This window comes from Calidris pugnax, unplaced genomic scaffold (assembly GCF_001431845.1).
Source record: "Calidris pugnax isolate Ruff unplaced genomic scaffold, ASM143184v1 scaffold349, whole genome shotgun sequence".
Classification (NCBI taxonomy): domain Eukaryota; kingdom Metazoa; phylum Chordata; class Aves; order Charadriiformes; family Scolopacidae; genus Calidris; species Calidris pugnax.
In genome coordinates this window covers 1,155,659-1,175,006 of record NW_015091088.1, presented here as the reverse complement: position 1 = coordinate 1,175,006, position 19,348 = coordinate 1,155,659, and the positions used below count along the sequence as shown (strand labels likewise).

The 19,348-nt window shown below is 36.3% G+C and overlaps 1 protein-coding gene across 5 annotated transcripts in view; it reads left to right on the top strand.

Moving 5' to 3' along the window:
- The window catches only part of N4BP2 (NEDD4 binding protein 2), a 57,589-nt gene that overhangs the window by 34,402 nt on the left and 3,839 nt on the right, over window positions 1-19,348 (top strand). For 2 of the 5 annotated variants that reach the window (XM_014957773.1, XM_014957774.1), the window contains 13 exons: window positions 1,156-1,244; window positions 3,002-3,078; window positions 4,211-4,366; window positions 5,464-7,781; window positions 9,177-9,262; window positions 9,972-10,014; window positions 11,051-11,295; window positions 11,539-11,562; window positions 12,784-12,902; window positions 14,253-14,391; window positions 14,512-14,697; window positions 16,886-17,054; window positions 18,923-19,046. In XM_014957773.1, the coding sequence (XP_014813259.1) occupies window positions 1,156-1,244; window positions 3,002-3,078; window positions 4,211-4,366; window positions 5,464-7,781; window positions 9,177-9,262; window positions 9,972-10,014; window positions 11,051-11,295; window positions 11,539-11,562; window positions 12,784-12,902; window positions 14,253-14,391; window positions 14,512-14,697; window positions 16,886-17,054; window positions 18,923-19,046 (3,775 nt within the window). The remainder of the gene's footprint in view (window positions 1-1,155; window positions 1,245-3,001; window positions 3,079-4,210; window positions 4,367-5,463; window positions 7,782-9,176; window positions 9,263-9,971; window positions 10,015-11,050; window positions 11,296-11,538; window positions 11,563-12,783; window positions 12,903-14,252; window positions 14,392-14,511; window positions 14,698-16,885; window positions 17,055-18,922; window positions 19,047-19,348) is intronic. The other 3 variants (XM_014957775.1, XM_014957777.1, XM_014957776.1) reach the window with 3 other exon arrangements.

The following is a 19,348-nucleotide window of genomic DNA, read 5'->3' as shown; positions in this document are numbered from 1 at the left end:
AAGCTGCCTGTCTTGTAATACCTGTGTCATAGGACAAGCATTTATCCCATCATAGAAGTATTTTTTTTAATGTGTGTGTGGTAAAAGAATATGAGCCCAAACTCAGAAGTCATCTGTCCATTGTGTGTTTTGCAATTGAAAATGCCAGTGTCTTTGTCAAAAGATTGTTTTGTCCTCAGATTTTGTCACGGTATGTATTTTGGGTTATGTCCCAGTTCTGGAGTGGTAATCTGTACCATCTCCCAGAAATATTTCTTCAGAGGTGAGCCATTACATATGCATATGCAATAGGCAATGAGGATGTTAATACAAACGAAACTTACACAGATATTTTCCTGCTCTTGATTATTTTTTCTCTTGAGCACTAAGTTCTTGGCAAACTCAAAACAAAATTATAAGAGCAAGACAGAATAAATGATTAATTTTTTTCCCAGAATTTTTTCTGGGTGTATTTTTTTGATAGTGGCTCTCGCTAAGCCCATCACAGAATGACTCTTTAAACTTTTATTTGCTAAATTTCAACCATGGTCATTTTCCTACTCTTACATTTCTAATCAGTGAAGAAATGAGTTAATAAGAAATGTGTAATTGAATGATAACTTTGATTGTTCAGGCGCATTTTAATGTAGCTACAAAAACATGGTGGTGTATCTCACAGCTAGTCATTCTAAACATTTTGCTACTGTATATTTAAATTACATGTAATTTTTTTGATTTTTTTTCATATTTTATGCAGTTTACAGAGTGGACTATCTTAAGACTGTTATAAAGCCAAGAATTTTGTATGCAACAAAGAAGTCCACTTTAAGGTGATCATGTAGGTTTTTTTAAGTTTAATTTACTGATTGATTAGTCATCTTGGTGCATTTTACATCTGCATTTTCATTCCTTGATTATGATTATCATATGTACGTTAATTCACAAGAATAATGCTATATCTCAGTAGCATTACATGTGAGGGGGGAATTTTTAAAATAAGAGGACTCTGAGACAGATCAATCTGTGGCAAGAGTTCTTTACACAGTGGTTAATCATTATGGATTGCCTACTTAAAAAAATATTACAAATTTAGAGAATTAGTATAAATGTCACATGTACACCCTATTGTAACAAAATTAACTGTATCACATTCTCTTGCACATGTGTGTCTTTCAGCCAAAGAAGCATTTGAAATGAGAATCTCTCCTATAATAATAGACAACACCAACATACAAGCGTGGGAGATGAAGCCCTATGTTACTTTGGTTAGTATTACAATTTAATCGATGTGAAAAGGGATTATTGACCAGCGTGGCAACAACGTATGTTTTCAAATGTGATTGTCTTTCTCAGCCTAGCTGTTATTCCACAAGGAAGTCTGGAGTCAAAGAAAAGTGTTACACGGAATCGTATTACCCAGTGTCATATTCTGTTCATGTCTGAGTCTTGGCCTGGCCTCGTTTCCAAGTGACAGAGCCAAGTGCTTTGTGCTTGGGAGAAAAAATAAATATTGTTGAGGAAACTGAGTTCCGTTCCTCTTTTATATGATCAGTAAAATTCTAAGCTACTTAAAAAATATAATCATCACTACTTAATGAGAGTAATGTTTGATGCTACATGAAACTTACAAACTCAGTCTTAGTTTCATCCTAAATATAACCTAGAGGCAGATACCAGCTGGCTAGTTGGAGGGCTAGAGTTACTAGCTTGTTTGAAGTTATGCAGATTTATTTAATAATTTTTTATTGAAGCGATGTAATCAAAATAATGTACTTTTTACTGCACTATTTTATGTTAGTAATGTAGTGCCTTTAGTGACTAAAAGTGACCAGGTTTTATTTAGTACTGCATAAATGCAATCTACATTTGACTTCCAAAGTTACCACTAATGGTTTAAATAACTTGTTGAACTCTTCTATAGGTTTCTCATACTTCAGTTTTCTAGAGCTTCTCACTGTTCTGCCTAATCATTTCTAAATGAGCATCAGTAGTTTTAAATTCTAGCTCTTATTTTGCTGTTGGTCATCTGTCGTTTTGGGTGGTAGTTTCGGGTGGTAATTTTGTCGTTTTGGGTGGTAATTTTTTTTTGCTTACAGAACTGCATTATTCTATAAAATTGGTTCTGATTAACAGAAATAATATAATAAAGTAGATCTGAGATTTCTCCTACCATGGTATAGAAACATTAGAGAGTGTAGTACGTAGAACTGACAGCTTTTGAATTGATAGTCTATGTAGGCTGCATGTGATAATACAGTAGTGAACAGTGGGACTTAAAAATTTTATTAGTAAAAATTATGTTATTTTATTATCCTTGCATTTATCTACAATTGTCAGATTAACAATTCTTTCATAAATTATGTCCTTGATTTTGCTGTATACTGAAATAAAGATACAACAAAAAAGTTATTCCAGGAAATGTGAGGTTTGTTAAGGTGATAATTTTTTTGAAAACAGGAATGAGGAGAAAAGACACAGTTCCTCACAGTGTTTCTCCTGATTAGATTTTGAGTTCCTTTTCTGTCATGATGAGACTAGACCATATGAGGACTATTTACTTGCAGCATGCTCAAGTTTCTCATAGAGCAGGAAGGCTGCCCACAGTATCTGTCTTAATGTAACTGAATTGCTTGTTTTGGAATTGGCTCGTGTCTGGTCAGCTCTGAATGTAAACAGTGAGCTTTTTTTGGTCTTGGAGAGGCTGTGGACGTGTGCGTACTATACCTGGAAAGAGAAGTTGTTCTGCAGTCTTGTCTCAGAGTTAGAACATTTATAGGGATATAAAATAGTGATCATGGCACACATATAATTGTACAGCAAGAGATGCATGTACATGTTCTTAAAAATCTCCATTTGTATAATCAGAAGTGAAACACTGAACAAAGGTATGTTATACCAAATGTTTGATTGGTTTCAAAAAATACAGAAAATATCTTTAAAGAAGTAGGCTAGATATGTGCCTTTTCACAGAAATAAGAAATGGGTGATGTGGCTTGTTTCATTTTATACCTCTTTCATTCAGGCTCAGCAGTTCAAATACAAAGTCATGTTCCGAGAACCAGACACTTGGTGGAAGTTTAAACCAAAAGAACTTGAAAGGTAAGAATGTAAAGGAAAATTTCATATTAGATTGTATATCTTTCACAGTCTATGAACTATGATTTTAAAAAAGGTATCACTTAGTACAGTGGCTGGTGAAGTAGCAAGATATCAACCAAGATTTTTTGCTATAATAATTAGGTTCTTGAAATTTTTTTTCTACAACATTTACATTTGTGGGATTTTATATGTATTAAGATTTTTTTTTCCTGTCACTTTATTCTAATTACATACAAAATAGATACTATTAGCAACAGATATTATGTAATGGTTTCATGATTGCAGTTCTTGTGCATTTAAGGTACAGTGACTGCTCCTTTCTGTTCCTGAAGTTGCAAAAATGATGTCTGGTTGGGTCTGGTTTGCATTCTGCTGGTCTGTTGCCTTACTTAAACTCAGTGACAGCAGAAACATTTAAAGGCAATTGGCACCTGATGGCTTGAGAGGGACAAACCCCTGTGCATCAGCATTGTTGTTTACCTCTTTAGCAGGACCTTCTACACAGTCATAGAGCCGAAATAGGCAAGACGTAAACCCTATGTAAGTGAATAATAAGGTAGCTAGAAAATTGGCTGGATGCCAGGCTCAAAGTCCAAGAGGAGGCTGGTGTCCCTCTGGGATGAATACTAGGGTCACTGCTATTTAATGTCTTTGTAGCCAAAGGATACAAAATAATAGGTGAATAAGTTTTCCTCAAGGATCAAGGAGTTCTTAGTTTAGCAAAACCAGAGAAGGAAGACTGAATTCAGACATCTTGCATAGCCAGTTTGGTATCCTGCATCATTGTCAGGATCTGATATGGTATGTTTCTGATACTTATTTGAAGAAGATGCATTATTGGTAGAGTTTTAGATTTTACTATTAAGCAAAACATCTTATTGCAGAACAGGGCCACCAGATGGGATGGAGAAGTCAAGTGGAGCAGTGATTTTTCTGAGATGCCCTGTTTGGAATGCCTTAGTGTACTGATAAAGAATTGCTTTTTCACAGCTTTTGCCCTGGCCCCCTGAATTCTCTGGTTAGTCTTACCATAAACTTAGTATCATTAAATTATTATTAAATTACTCTCTTCTCTCATTGTAATGCACAAATCTGAAACGTTTCTTTTTTAATGTTTTCTTTTAATTCATAGGCGAAACATTCATGGTGTATCTAAAGAAAAGATCAAAAGAATGTTGGAACGATATGAACGCTGTCTTAGTGTTAGTTCAATATTGAATTCTTCAGTCCCAGACAAATCAGAAGCTGCTGGCTGGAGTGAAGATCCTTGTCAGGAGGAAAACCACAGGTTAGATTGCTTTACTAGCTTTGTAGTCTCAAGAGAGGCTAAAAATTAAAACTTCATAGCAATGGAAACTGGATAATGCTGTTGAATTATAAAAAGAAATACACTACATAGTTTTCTTAATTTTTAGGAATATCAGGATTTCTAGATTTGAAAACCTCCCAGTATGGCTGTGTGTTACTTTTCAATAAGCCAATCTTGAATGACTTTCTCTTATCTTAGAAATGTCCTGTTGGATGTATGTTGTAGATACAAAACACTTAAAATCTATAAAATGCTTTTCAGAAGAATGTAGTCCCAAATAAGACCAAATTAGTATTACTGAGTCTGTGTTGGTATTAGATGATGTCTTTGTCATAGAAGGTGGATTCTTCGTGCAGTAGTAATGAGCTAGTTACTTGCTCTTGGATAATTTAAACTTGTCTAGATTTATGTTGGTTGTATACATGACTGTTTTGGAGTGGCTAATCTGAATAATGCTGTATGTGCATTATAATAAAAGCATAGGAAATCAGATTTTATTGTAGTTATTATTTCATTTGGGTTTTGCATGCCTAATGTATTTGAAATGAAGTAGGCACTGATAATTAATTGAATGTAGTTGATTGTGAAAAATGGTGTGACAAGAAAAGGCCCATCCTCTCCTAGTTAACTTCTAGGGTTACTTTAGCATTGAGCTGTTGGGAGAGAGCAACAGTATTAAATAAAATCACGTTTACTAGGTTTGCTGATCTGAAGGAGGAAATGTTTGGCAGCAGAGTGCTTCAGTACATAACTGAATGCTGGGAATGGAGGAAAATAGCATTCTGAGGAAGTATTCTTAGCCCCATGCTGAAGTAAAAAAGAGATATTTACCAAAGAAAGTTCTGCTTTTCTTAGTTCCTTCTTTTTTATAAAGGAGTGTTGAGGTTAGGGCGAAGTTGTCATAAATCTGTTTTCCTCTCCCTGGAGTTCTGCAGCTGGATGATTAGTTTCCTAAAAGGTGGTTTCTGGTCTGTAATTTGAAAAATATTAAATAGCCAAGCCAAAGTTAAAAATGAGGACAAGTGCTTAAAGAAGATTTGAAATGGTTTTAACTTTCATTCCCATTTGTCTTTCAGAAAGAGAGAGACACATTCTGATGTAAAGGAAGACAAACCATTTGCTTCTGATGTGCAACCTCTTGAGTTAGCAGAAGATGATAAAACTTTTCCTAGTACTTCTCTAACATCAGAAAATAACTGTGATCCTGAATATTATCAGAAAGAGGAAAAAGAAATGGAAGATAACTCAGTGGAACACAATTCTGAGACCAGCACTGTTCAAGATGACTTGGATGTTTATTTACCAGATCACTTAGAAAAAGAACTGCCCTTGGAGAAGAAAGAAGAAAAGGGAGAAAATCCAGAAAAAAATACTGAAACCAAAATTGATGAGGTTGATGTGGCCATGACTGAAGAGACTGTGTGCTTGCATACAGGGGGACTCGAGGGACACAGTGATAATGACATTCTCAAAGTCCAAACTGAAGGTGAACAATCTGGCGAAATATGTACAGAACCAAAATCAACACAAAGCAGTAACGTAGTAGAACCAAGCAGTTCAGCTTTTGACACGTCAGGAAAACCAGAACTACTAAATTTTCTGGGTGACTGGCCTGTAGAACAAACAATGGGACAGCGAGTCAAAAGAGCTAGAAGACTAGAAAAATCTTCTCTGAAGAATGATAAGGAAGGTAACGCTCCCAGTCAGCAGCATCCTGGATTAGGTAAAGAGCAAGTGGGCCTGCCTGGGACCGATACTGTTGAAAAAGGACCTGAGGAAGAAAATTTAGCCTCTAGCTGTTCCTCTCTTAGTTCGGATAAAGTTACACCAGAATTGCAAATGATAGGACATTGGCCTATCTCGTTAGAACAGAGACAACAAAGATCAAGGAGAATGAGAAAGACAAGTCCAAATCAGTCTGATGAAGGTAGAAATACTGAGGATGACGTTAATAGAAATGCTCTTGAGACTGTAGATGTGCTTCGTGGGACCCCTGTGAACGCTGCAGAGCAACCGGACACACAGAATTTGCATATGCGCCAAGCTGAAAGAGTAGCTAGTGAAACAGTAGGTGAGAAAAAACCCCAGCAAAATAAGAGAATGAGGAAACATCACAAATTAGCCCTCACTTTTACAAACAACAATTTGCCCCATCCCAAAGACGAGGAACACTTGTCTGTGCTTAACACAGCTGAAGAGAAATACGACACATGCTCATGTAGACAGAAAAGTAGCTGTTCACAGACTGAATCACAGGACTTTGCTCTCCTGTGGAGATTAGAAAAGAAAATGCTTTTTCCTGAGACTACCAAAGTATTGTATGGCAGACTAGATGGCTTCAAACCCAAAGATGTAGATAATGCCTCAGATTCTCAGGAAAAAATACCCTATCGAGTTATGTATGATAAAAGTACATTTGTGGAAGAAAGCGAACTTATCAATATTGATGAGTCTGAAAATCTAAATATGCTATGTAAGCTCTTTGAGTCGGTTTCATTTGAAGCTCTGAAAGATCTTTATGAAAGATGTAACAAAGACATAGACTGGGCCACAGGCCTGCTGTTAGACTCTGATGAAAAGTTATGCAAAGATGTTGATGCTGGATGCTTTCAAGTAAGAGAAGCTGAGCCAGTTGTTGCAGACCTCGATTTCAAGGCAAGTACAAACTATAGTGAGAATCTCAAAGACTCCGAACAAACACCACAAATAACTGTGGCTGGTGATATCTCTGAGCCTTCAGAAGACAAGAGCTCATCGCTCAGTATTGCAGAAAGTAGGACTACTGATGCAACTGTGACAGATGCTGATGTGTCTGACTTGATGACTGCTGCCTCATTGAATGATTCGGCAGAACTGAAAAATTCTGGAGATGCAGCCCCTACAACTGACGAGGGTGGCTCAGCAGCAGGTAGCAGTGAGCCATCCTGTTCAGCAAAGCCGAAGGTAGAGTCTGAGAGTCCTGATGAAGATAAGCCATCAGTTTCACAACTTGATGCAGATTTATGTACACCCATGACTTTGCCTCATGGTCCTAACGCAACATCGACCGATTTGAAATTTGAATTAAATAACAAAAGTGACAGTAACCTTTCAGAAAGCAATGCAGAGAATTCCAAAATGACTGCTTCATTACTGGAAATGGATCATGCACCTCTAATGGGTCCTAGAAGCGATAAAGAACTGCAGACAGATAAAGAAACCCAGGGGAGTTCCAGGGAGATATGTTGTAAAGAAGAAATTGGAACTCCAAGTGGGGATGAAACTAAAGCCAAGATGGAAAAACCTACACCAGCATCACGTGCAGCCTTCAATATAGATTGCCTAGAACTACGATTAGCTCCTGAACTGGCACTCCAGTTGAAAGAAATATTTGGCCCTGTTGGTATTGACGCAGGTATGAGCATAATTATATCCATGTTTTTATGAAAAAAATCAGTTTGGGTAAGAAAACCTTTCTTCCTTTGCCTGTCTTTTTTTTTTTTTTTTTTTTTTTTTTTTTTGCGTCATGCTTGATTTTTAGGGAACAGATTTGCACAATTCCTTGTGATACTATTGTTAATCCAAAAAATGGAACTGAATTAAGTGTGGCAAGAAATACAAATGTAGTACTGCTACCTTCTGCCTTTGTCTTTTTGTATATGCGTACGCTTTAAAAGCATAAGAAAATATATTGGCTTATTTGCATTTTGGGCAACAGGCCTTTGAGCTGATATTCAAACTCTGAAGGAATAATAAGATGATGAGGAAGATGCAAATTATGACTGGTTAGGAGAAAAGAAAGCTTTAGGCACCAGTAAAATTGGGGAAGGAGAAGATGAATGGTTTAGAGAGAAGATAAAGCGCGGCTGTACTTCAAAGATGAAAACAGACTAGTCTGCTGAGACTTCATCATAGTATGATGAAGGAAGCCATAAGCAGCTTGAACACGTCACAAAAGTTAAAGACTGATCGAAAAGGGAAGAAAAGAATACACATGTAATATATAGCTTGTTTGTTTTTTTTTTTTTTTTTTTTTTTTATTTTTTTTTCTCTTTTCTCCTGAAGATTAGTTGATATGAAACTCTGGATACCTGACTTATTGGTGGGTTTGACTGCTGGCCTCTTTGCCTTTCATGCCTACCTCCTCCAAAAAAATGTTTGATTTTGATAGCAGAAGGTGTTTTATTGTGTCTGAAATATGCCCTGCCTTTTTATTTGATACATATGCACTTATTGCCCTTTTATTTTTGAAAGGGTGAGAAATAGTATCAGATCTTTTATGGAGAAGATGTATCATTATGATACCACGAGAATTCCTGCCGTTTTCTGTAGAGGTAGAGGGAATACTTGGAGTTTGCCTCTCTGAGTTTGTGTTGGAAAGGAGGGATGTGACTGTTGTTGGGCAGTGGCAAGTATATTGTGTTACATAAAAGCAGTTGCCTGTGGAATAGGGGGAATCACAGTTTCACAAGTGAAACTCTGCTTGTAAATTAATAGTGGCTTTGCTCTAATTCTAGAAGGTTCTGGAAAAAAAAAAGAAGGAAAAAGGCAGTTGTTCAGGTAGTCGTATTTCAATATTCAATACAATTAATGTTAAATTGTTTGTTCCTACCCTTTCATAGTTTTTGAGCACCAGATAATGAATTCGGTGTGGAATGCTTTTATTTCAACTTGGCAGTTGCTGAAGCTTTTTTCAGGCATGACAGTTTGTGCAGAATCTCTAGAATTCAAATTAATAAGTCTAGGCTACTGCACTTTAATTGCTTTTTTATAGAATGTTTTAATGAATATCTTTTCTTTCTTCCATAAGGATCACTAACTGGTGAGGACTGTGTGGTTCATATTGATCTGAATTTGGCAAGAGTGATTCATGAAAAATGGAAAGAATCTATTCTGGTTAGTAGATTTCTTGCTTATGACATGGTACGACACACTTGTGCTTTGTCAGACCATTTGTCTCCTTATGTGCTCATCTAAATGTGTATGATAGAAGTATCTTTGTGAGAATAATGATAAAATATAATAGTAGTTTGTAACATTTGTGATGGGTATCAGCATGTCATAATCATCAGCGCAGTTAAAAGACAATTCAAGGGATGAAGAGAATGCATCTCATTAATCCCTCATCACAAAACCAAGATTCTTAAAAAAGAAGGATCATAATGCATAATTTCTCCATGAGATTGACCAAAAGTTCTAGCGGACAAAAATTATTACCGGATTTTTGACATGTAAGAAGAATTCTTTGATGAATAATTATGTGTACGAAACATCTCCATGTATATTAATTAAGAAAAGTTCCTTCGTAGCATTATAAAACTCATAATGCTTTTTGGGAAAATTTGTTTGGTTTATTTAATTAAGGTTGTGAAATCTTAGCAGTGGGGCATGTTTCTCCAATTTGATGTGTTTTCAGAAAGATAGTTCTATCTTTTGAACTTCACTTTGAAATTATTTTTCTTAAATATATTTCTTTTAAAATATCCAATCCTTGAGAAATACCGAGAGACGTTATTTTGAAGCTGGTTTACTTAGAAGCTAACACTTGCTAAGTTTCATTGCAAAATTTATAGCTTACATTCATGGTTTTACTATTTTTATTTAGAAGCGTCAGAGGACAGATGAATCATGTAAGTTGTCTGCAGAAGGTATGTTGTGTATTTCTGTTAATTACAAAAATACTTAATTCTCATTATAAAAATACTTAAATCTTTGAAACTTCAGTAATGTTGCCAGTATTCTGTCTATTTAAAAATGAGGGATTCATTTATTAAGATAAACTTCTACTAATTGCCCTTGGTTACATTTACCACTTTCTTACAGAGGTGTGGAGTTAATTAAAAATAAGTTAATTATAAGTAGAATCACTAGTCCCAGGTAGATGCAAGCAAAAAGCTTATAATTTTGTGTACTTCAGAGAGCTTAAAGAGAAGCTCTGGCTGGATCAAAGAGCTGTTTGGTGGGATTTCTGTAATCTCTATGGCAAGAAAAAGCGTGGACAGAAAATTACCAACAGAACAAGATTTCTGCAGGTGGGGGAAGGAGGTCAGGAATACAACATTCACGTGTTGTTATCAGAGGAATTGATTGTAGCAGGAGGACATATGTCCTTGTTCAAAAAGTGTTAAAATCTCAAGCAATCTAGTTTTCATTCAACTTCCAGAAGTTTTTCTGTGGCAGAAGGCCACTGATCTTACAGGGGACCTGGGTGAAGACTTGGATTGCAGTGTGGGTGCAAACGCTCCTCTCCAATGGCCAAACCAGTGCTGTTAGGGTTAACTTGTAGAAGTGTAAAACCAGATTGTTAAGCATCTGTCCTTAAATTGCAGAGGAAAGGGAGGTATACATGTAAATACATGAGTTGATAATTTTCTTATAAAATAAACCTCCCCACTTAATGTGCAAGATAGTTTACAGCTGTAAGATATGTCTTGGCACTTGAAAATTTGGCGAGAGAGTCTGGTTTTGCTTTTGACTTATAAATTAGATAAAGATGATCACACAGTCTTTGGAAAATAGAAGTGAGGAAGGTGAAAACAATGTGTTGTTTTCTGTTTTAGCATCAATAATATCGTTTTAGCAAAACAAAACATCTAGGTTGAAAAACTTAATTATTTTGGCTTTGCTTGTATAAATAGGCTAATAATTGTTTTATTTGTCATCTTATTTTTATTGCTTTTGAAGGTCCTCCTGTGATTCAACAGATAGATACAGATGACTCAGAAATGCTGTTATCTCAGAATGCAGACAGTAAAATACAGAAGAAAAAAATGGGCTGGGTTTCAGGCTCATCTAATGACATACAGACTAAAAAACCAGCAACGTCAGATGTTTTTCCTTTTATGGATCACTGGAATGCTCAGATTCAGAAAGTTTCTCTCAGACAAATAATTTCTGAAGAAATAGCTATGCAGGAGAAACAGGACCTGGTATGGATAGCACCATTTTTTTATTTAATGCTGTTTAAATTCATTACTATTAATGAAGCAGAATATGTCTTATCTGGTGACTCATCTTTGTGCTGCTGATTACACCCTGAATTCGTGCCACAAATGCATGCCAGTTAGTACTGTTTATTACTGTGATACAGGAGTTTGATTGTAGTAGATGTTTCAGTTTGAAAAATATAAATCCCATTTTAAAAAGTAATATTTTGATTGTTTCACAAACAGATCACGGCGCATTTCACTATACAGGTTAGCATTTGTGTTTGGCTGAATTGTTTTTTGATTGCTCATCTAAAAACAAAGATCAGTGTGACTACCCACACTTTTTGTTGCAAAAGTGATATCAGAAAAAGTTCTTAATTAGTTCCATGCCTTGTTTGTTTAGAAGTGGATTGAATTGATTTTTATATTTTTTTTGTAAGGAGAACCCACAACATTCCGAACAAATGAGACATTGAAAGAAGTACTCAAGGTTAATCTCAAACAGGATTCTGTACCCACTTGTCAGAAAATAGTAATTTTTTAAAAAGACTTTTATTAATTCTGTATCTTCCACACAGCATACCCTGTCTGGTTGGCGTGTGCGTAATGCTGCCCTCTGCTGCCCGGCAGTTGTTCAGAATGGGCGTTTTTATTTGTAATTGTTTCTCATAAGTAGCTGTCCTAAAAAAGAGGAACTTTGTTTCTACTGGTATAGAAAGTTGGATGGATTAGCTTGTACTTTAAAAGAATGGCTTGTGGATTCTTTCTTTGAACTGCATGTATGTGGCTTATTGATAATAACATCTGTGATATCCGCAGCTTTATTTTCAGTGTGGATTCATGGAGCTTGGCTTTGTTTTGACCACTTCCTTTTTTTTTTTTTTTTTTTTTTTTTTTTTGACAGGCTCTTTTAATACTTAAATCTATCCAAACTATTTCCTTTTTTTTTTTTTTTTTTTTTTTTTTTTTAAATCTGAGTATTGGAATGATTACTCTGATTTATTCTGGGCTGTAATTATGTTTTCTTCTCAGCATGACTTCACAAATATGAATATTTATTACAGTATAGCCTCAGATACAACAAAACAAAATTGTTTATGCTGTTTAATAATAAAATGTTGTTTCAACCCCAGGCCCTCAATATAGAGAGCTGGACTTTGCACAAGCTTAGCATTGGACTAGATAGATTAGCAAAGTTCCTCCTAAAAATCCTCATTTAGCTTTGTCCAAGTTAGGAGGAAGCTCCAGCTGAGTCACTTCAAATGACTGGAGAGGTGTATGACACAACTCACTCACTTCATTCTCATCAAATCAGTGTGGCAGGCTGATACTGGCATGTTGTCATTGCTGTGGGTGCACACCTACTGAATATATATATATATATATTTTAAATCTTAACAAATAACAGTAAAGTTGGATTGGCTTTGCTGTTATTATATCTTGTTCTAATCAAGAACTGGTAATATTTTTCCTTTGTCTTCTGGGTAGAATCGTGTTCCTTCTATGGCTAGAAAAGACTGTGCTGCTAAACTAAAGGAGAAGCAACTTTTTGAGATGTTTCCAACTATCAATCAAAATTTCTTAATGGATGTCTTCAGGGACAACAAGTAAGAAATCTTTAAAGTTATTTGTAAAAATGATACTCGGTTACACTCAATAGTGGACAGTTACGGTCTTAAATATTTAGAGTTAAGATACTGGTAAAGAATGGCTTTTTCCAAACCAGAACACTTTTCGTAGATCTAAATAAAGGCAAAACCAGCTGGTCTTAAAAGCAAAAAGGGCATAAAAACTCTATGCGTAGATTTGTTTCTTTTTGGGGGGAGTAGACAGTTCCTTTCACTGGGAGAAGAATGTCTCTGGCTATTGCCCTCTGACTGACTGTCAGTGGAGCTGCCTGTTTGCTCTAGAGCTGAGGTTTAAATCAAGTGGGAGAAATTAGTGGGAGCGGTAATAGTGGGTTCCCAGAAAATGGCATCCACCCAGGAGGAAAACTGCTGTTGCCTGGTGTTAGCTGCCAGGACTCTCCTGGTTACTACAGCAGCTTCTGGAGGAATGAGCCATCTCTCCATCTCTTCCTGCTGACATTCTCTTTTCTGCGCTGTATTTCTGTGCTACGTGGCGCCTTTCTTAAATCCAAGTTCCTGAGAATTTAAGTTTTTTTCAAGAGAAACTTCTTTTATCATCCTTGGCCAACTGAATGTCTGTCTGTACATATGGGTTGGCATGCCTACTTGTCAGTCTTTCTGCTTGTCCAGGTTGTTATCAAAACCTTTCCTTGTGGGATGTTTAAAATGCATCCTTCATCCATGTCTATAGCTCGAACATTTCACCATCCCTTGTTTTTCACATTCTAATTTTTCTTCAGTGTTGTCTTTCCCAAAATCTGTCTTTACTTTTGATCAGTCTTCCTCTTGTCTGCCTACTGAACAGCAAGAAGAATAAAGAAGAAAAAGGGCTTATTAAAAATCTGATGATCCTATTCCTATTTAATTAAATTTAATAACAAATCCTGACTGGAAATACAAGGATTTTCCTGCATAACAGTTTAAGAAAACTGAGCTAGTTTTAAACTAGTTTGTACTATCTAATCCTGACCAGAGAAGATTTAAGATGAAGTAACTTATCCAGCCCAAAAAGCAGTGTGTACTTCTAAACTAATGTCTGTTTGATTAAGGTAGGATGCAATTTACTTCAGTATTTAATTGTCCTTTCAATATTCAAGTGCTCCTCAATTATGTTTCGGTCAACCAAGACTGCATGTGTCTTGATGCCAGTGATGCAGTACAGTGAGTCTGCAAGGCTTTTTGTATAAGGTGGAAAATTCCATTCTAGTGCTTTATTTCCATTGTCATCTATTTCTGCAAAACAGTATCAAGGTTTGTAATATGTATTTTAATAAATGTAGCAGCTATTAATGTATTTGTAAAGTCACAGATTTTACTTATCCTTTACAGCTACTCTTTAGAACAAACCGAACAGTTTCTGAACTGTGTTCTGGAGGCAGATCCTGTAAAAACAGTTATAGCTCAAGAAGGTGCTCAGCAAAATGAAATTGTTTCTTCCTACAGCGCTGCAAAGAACCGAGAGAAGAAGGTATTTTTAATTTTTTTTTTAAATAGTAGTTACAAACGTATCCAAAGCTACCCATAGCTTTGGATATCCAAGCTACACCCTACAATGCGTACTTAGCTTCAACATTGCAAATTCCTACAGGCAAAAAAAAGTAAGGAAGAGGACGATCCTTTGAGTGAAGCATTTCAAGATTTTGAGTATCCACAATACGATGATCTAAGAGCAGAAGCTTTTTGTCACCAGCAAAAGAGACAGGAATGTTTGAAAAAGGCTGGGGAGGCCTATCGCATGGGTATGAAGCCTGTGGCAGCATTTTATGCACATCAGGTAAATGTAAATATTGTACTTTTTGCCTGAATTTAGAGAGGTACTTAAATACTGCATTGGAAGTGATAAGAAAAACATTGTGCCTTCTAGAGTTGATAAATTTGCTCAATTGCTGTTCCCCGTGTAAGTGTTATATTGAGAATCACCTTACAAGTAAACTCCCTTTCACGAGTAATGATACTGATAGAGGAAGCTAATGTAACCAGATTCGGTGCGAGACCTCAGGAAAGATGGTATTTAGTGCTTAGTCACACGTGCTCGTTTTCTCATCGATGCCTCTCTCACATCCAGATACTTGTAAGCACCAAGATCTGTGTCCATGTGGTCTGGTCAGGTTCACCCATGTGTGACACGGACTGCAGCAAACATCAGTTTTTGAATCTTCCATATGGGTTCCTCTTAATTGGCAATGATCTGGTTTTAGACATGTCTTTTGTACTTTAAAGAGTCAGATAGGTATTAAGATGCAATCTTTGCCCTCAGAATCTTGCTTGCTTCATCCTCCATAAATCTTGGGCGAGATTGCTGCCTGCTGTCTTTGCTTCCTCATTCTGACCATCTTTATGGCGACAGTCCACAGGTTGGGATAAACATGGTGTGTTATGCCATGCCTTTTGCCATCCAGGTTTTGGAGTTTAGATCTGCTCCTGATCAGTCTTGTGCACTCTGGTTTTGGAGCACAGGCTCTCTGGTCTTGATCCAAGCACATTTCTCGATATATACCAGTTGGTTACTGTTGATCATGTTCCTGATTATACGTATCAACTGTTCTTGTAATTGTTCCTTTACATTGGTTTCTCGGTGTCTTCACGTGAGACCCTTCCATTCACACTTCGTTCAGACAGCTCTTAAAAATTCCATTACAAATATCTTCAAAATATCTTCAAAGACTGTCGCTTTTCCCATATAAAAATTCGGTAAGAATTCACATTATAGAAACATTTAATCCTAAATTATGAATTGCATTATGACGGACCAAAAAATGTAATAATGGATCACTTGAATTTGCTTATTATCTTAAAGTTTTCAGGCAGTTGGTATAACTTATCATTCTAAATGTTTATGTGCATGTAGGAAATATTGATTATTGGCCTTTATAATGAACTCTTTATGTTCTTGGTTTGTATATTCTTGAAGTTTGAAGAGATTCTTAACAAAGGTCTGCATGATTTTAAATAGAAACGTAATTTCATGTGCAGTCTTTTGTTTTTAGCCATAATGAGAAGTACGAATTGGAAATTCATTATGTATTTTCTTTTAGGTAGTAAAATGGCAAGCTAAGCTACCTTTATTTATGAAAAATACTTTAAGCTTGATGGCCTTAGCCTATCTTGGGAATCCTCTGCAAGTGAGAGTTATGGGGTTGGTGTCTCTGCTCTGACATTAATGCACTTCAGATGATCCATTTTAAGAAAGTGTAAGACAGACTGTCGCTTCTGTTCTTTTGAGCCCCTGTCAGTCCAACACCTGGAGTTCAGTTTTCCATTCCTTTTCAGACTGTGCCCACAGATATGAACACTGCAAGGTTCATGGGAAATAGTGGGTAGTTGTTCACTGTGTAATGTGAATAGTCCTAATTCCGATAGAGACTGTATTTGACCTTATCGGTCACAAAAAATCTGTCAAAAACATTAGGGGAGGTAATGGGCAACTATTTTAAAAAAAAAAAGGAAAAAAGTAAACGTTTGCCCTTGGCTTGCCTGATTTTTAGGAAATGCGTTCAGAAGAATTAACCTTGGCTGTAACACTCAGCAGGTTTTTCCTGGGCTGTTGGGCAGTTTCTCTGACATTGTTTCATTAAATTTTTAGCGAAATACTTTCAGAAAGTAGAATTCTATTGTTAGGATAATAAATCTGAAAATTGGCATGGAGTGTAATTTTTTTAGTTTATGTAAAGACCGTATGGTTTTGTGCCTTTTCTGGCTTTTTTTCCTTCCTTGTAAGGCTTTTGTTATAATTTCTGCTTTGTGCCAGCTTTGAATAGTTTCTTAAGAACAGATTTCATGAAATCTCCTTGTGAGTAGGTCTCACTGAGCCTCTTCCAGAAGTTCTGTTGCGAGTATAAATTTTACTGCTTCAAACTGTGAGCTAAAAGCACCCTGCCAGTACTGTCATTTTGTACCCAACGACCAGCGTGGAGCTTAGATTATGTCTCAGTGTGTAATAGTTCCTGTGCTTATGAATAAAGGGTCGTCTTCATGAGCAGAAGATGAAAGAAGCCAACCATGCTGCTGCTGTGCAAATCTTTGAGAAAGTAAATACTTCCTTGCTCCCTATGAATGTGTTGGATCTGCATGGTCTCCATGTGGATGAAGCTGTGAATCACTTGTCCAGAGTGCTGCAGGAAAAAAGTGAAGGTAGGAATAAACAAGTTGTTCCTGCCCCCTAAAAGTTATTCTCCTCATTTTCTGCTAAAAATATATATGAGAATATAGGGAATTAATGTAATTTTATAACAAGTAAAACCAACTGGCTTTTGTGTTGTTTTATTTTCTAAGTTCCCTCAAGGAATTGTTTTCCTTTGATGTGGCAATGATCCTTTTTGTTCCCTGTCCGTGTGTCCCTGTCCGTGTGTCCCTGTCCGTGTGTCCCTGTCCGTGTGTCCCTGTCCGGTCCTCCCTGCTGCTTTGTACATATTCCTTTTCCTTCTGTTTTACTTTTTTTTTTTTTTTTTTTTTTTAAATTGAAGATTTGATCTATCCTTCCTGGCATTTTTAACAGAGGTGGCAATGCAAATGTTTGTGTCGTGTTTATATTGCTTTGTCAGAGCTATGTTACTTATTTAATCTTTAAAGAAAAATCATTACGTTGGTATTCTAACCATGGTGATTACCTCGTCTTCAGCTTTTACATGAAAGTGTGTGATTTGAGCTGTCTTTCAGTAACTTCTGTATCGATTTGTCAGCAGGATCTCTTGAGATCGGAATACTGCTGCTTCCATAAATGTCATTTTGTGCAGTTTTGCTTGAGGGCTTGTTTTTTCTCCCAGTGGAGCGTTCAAGTACTTTATGAGTGTTCTTGCTGTAAAAAGATACATTTTCTGCATTATTGGTTTACCCTATAAATTTAAACACACTGGGAATGCTTTTATAAGAAAAATTTCTTATGCAAGGTACCACTGCACAAACCCAGTTTTTTGAAACAGCTACTCCTTGCAGTAGAAACAAAAGTGCTCGTTGGGGCCTTAATCCTTTTCTTTCAATATACATCAGACATAATTGCATTATCTTGTGCTATTCCTAAAAGGACATTTGTATAGTTTAAGGTGTAAACAAATGCTTTTTAGAGCTAAATTTCCTGAGCTGCACTAGAATGATGGTAGGGACCCGCTTTTCAGTCCATTCACCTAAATCTAAAAAAAAATTAAAAAAAAAATCTATTTCAGTGTGGGGAAAAGGGATCAATACCAGGCACTAAGCACTGGCAGAATTAACAGTGAACTAATATAAAACCCAAATAAAGTTAAGCAAGAGAGGGAGGCTAGTTGAGGAAAAACATCATGTGAACTGATAATCTTGAACTGACAAATCTTAGCTTGTTGTGTGAATCCAGTTTAATTTATATTTTTCGTCTTTTTCAAACTCTTCATCAATTTAGGTTGCTGTTACCTCTGGTAGAAGAGTAATTTCTTTTGTTATCAGGGCTAGATGCCCTAATAAAGCTCGTGTGATGTGCTGATCTGTTGATTCGCGTGCTCTATCATAGCAGACATTAGTCAAAATAAGTGTGACTTAAATGTCAAAAACTGTGTGGTTTTGTATTTTCTTCCTTCTGCCTTTCTTTACCCAATAAAATGTTATTTCTCTAGTCACGCTAATTTAAGATAAAATGTAAAACAATAGAGAGAAGTGTCACTTAAAAATTAGCTAAATCACACCCACTTCTTTTAATTTTGCCATTTTAATTTACATCACAGGATGGGAATTCCAAGCAAAGATGAAGTGATAGAAACAGCAAAGCTGCTATGAAATGAGAAGGAATTTCATGATCTCAACATGCATACTGAAAGCAATCCAGATTTAAAAAGCTTGCCTATGCTTTTTTTTTTTTCCAGAATATCTGGGAAAAATGGCTACGTTTATGTAAAAGGTACTTAGCCAGCATAGGAAAGCGGAGTTGTAAGTCAGTAGTGAGAGTTTTCAGAAGAAGGGATGGCCAGGATATAACTGAGTGCCAAGTCCCTGCTGAGGGAAGGGTTTAACCGTTACAATCCCTGCTGTTACAGAGTACCAGCAGGCCGGCGGTAAACCATATCTCTGTGTTATCACGGGAAGAGGAAGCCATAGTCAGGGAGGAGTTGCTCGCATCAGACCAGCAGCTATCAGATACCTCACAAGCCACAACTTCAGGTGAGTTTAGATTTTTGTTGCTGATACATTTTTTTTTTTTTTCTTAACCCACATTTAACTAACTGAAAATTGAAGTTAGTTTTCGAATACTGTTAAACTACTAAACAGATGAAGGCAGGTCTGCTGTTTCATAAATCCAGTGCAATTGTGTGACACAAAACCATCTTATGCGGGGCACCCGTTACATATTAGATCCTTTCCTCTGAGATAGATGAAAACATCATGAATTAAACTTCTCTATCATAGTTTAATTACATATTTCCATTCAAGGTTGTTAGCTTTACTGCAAAAAGTTGTTAATC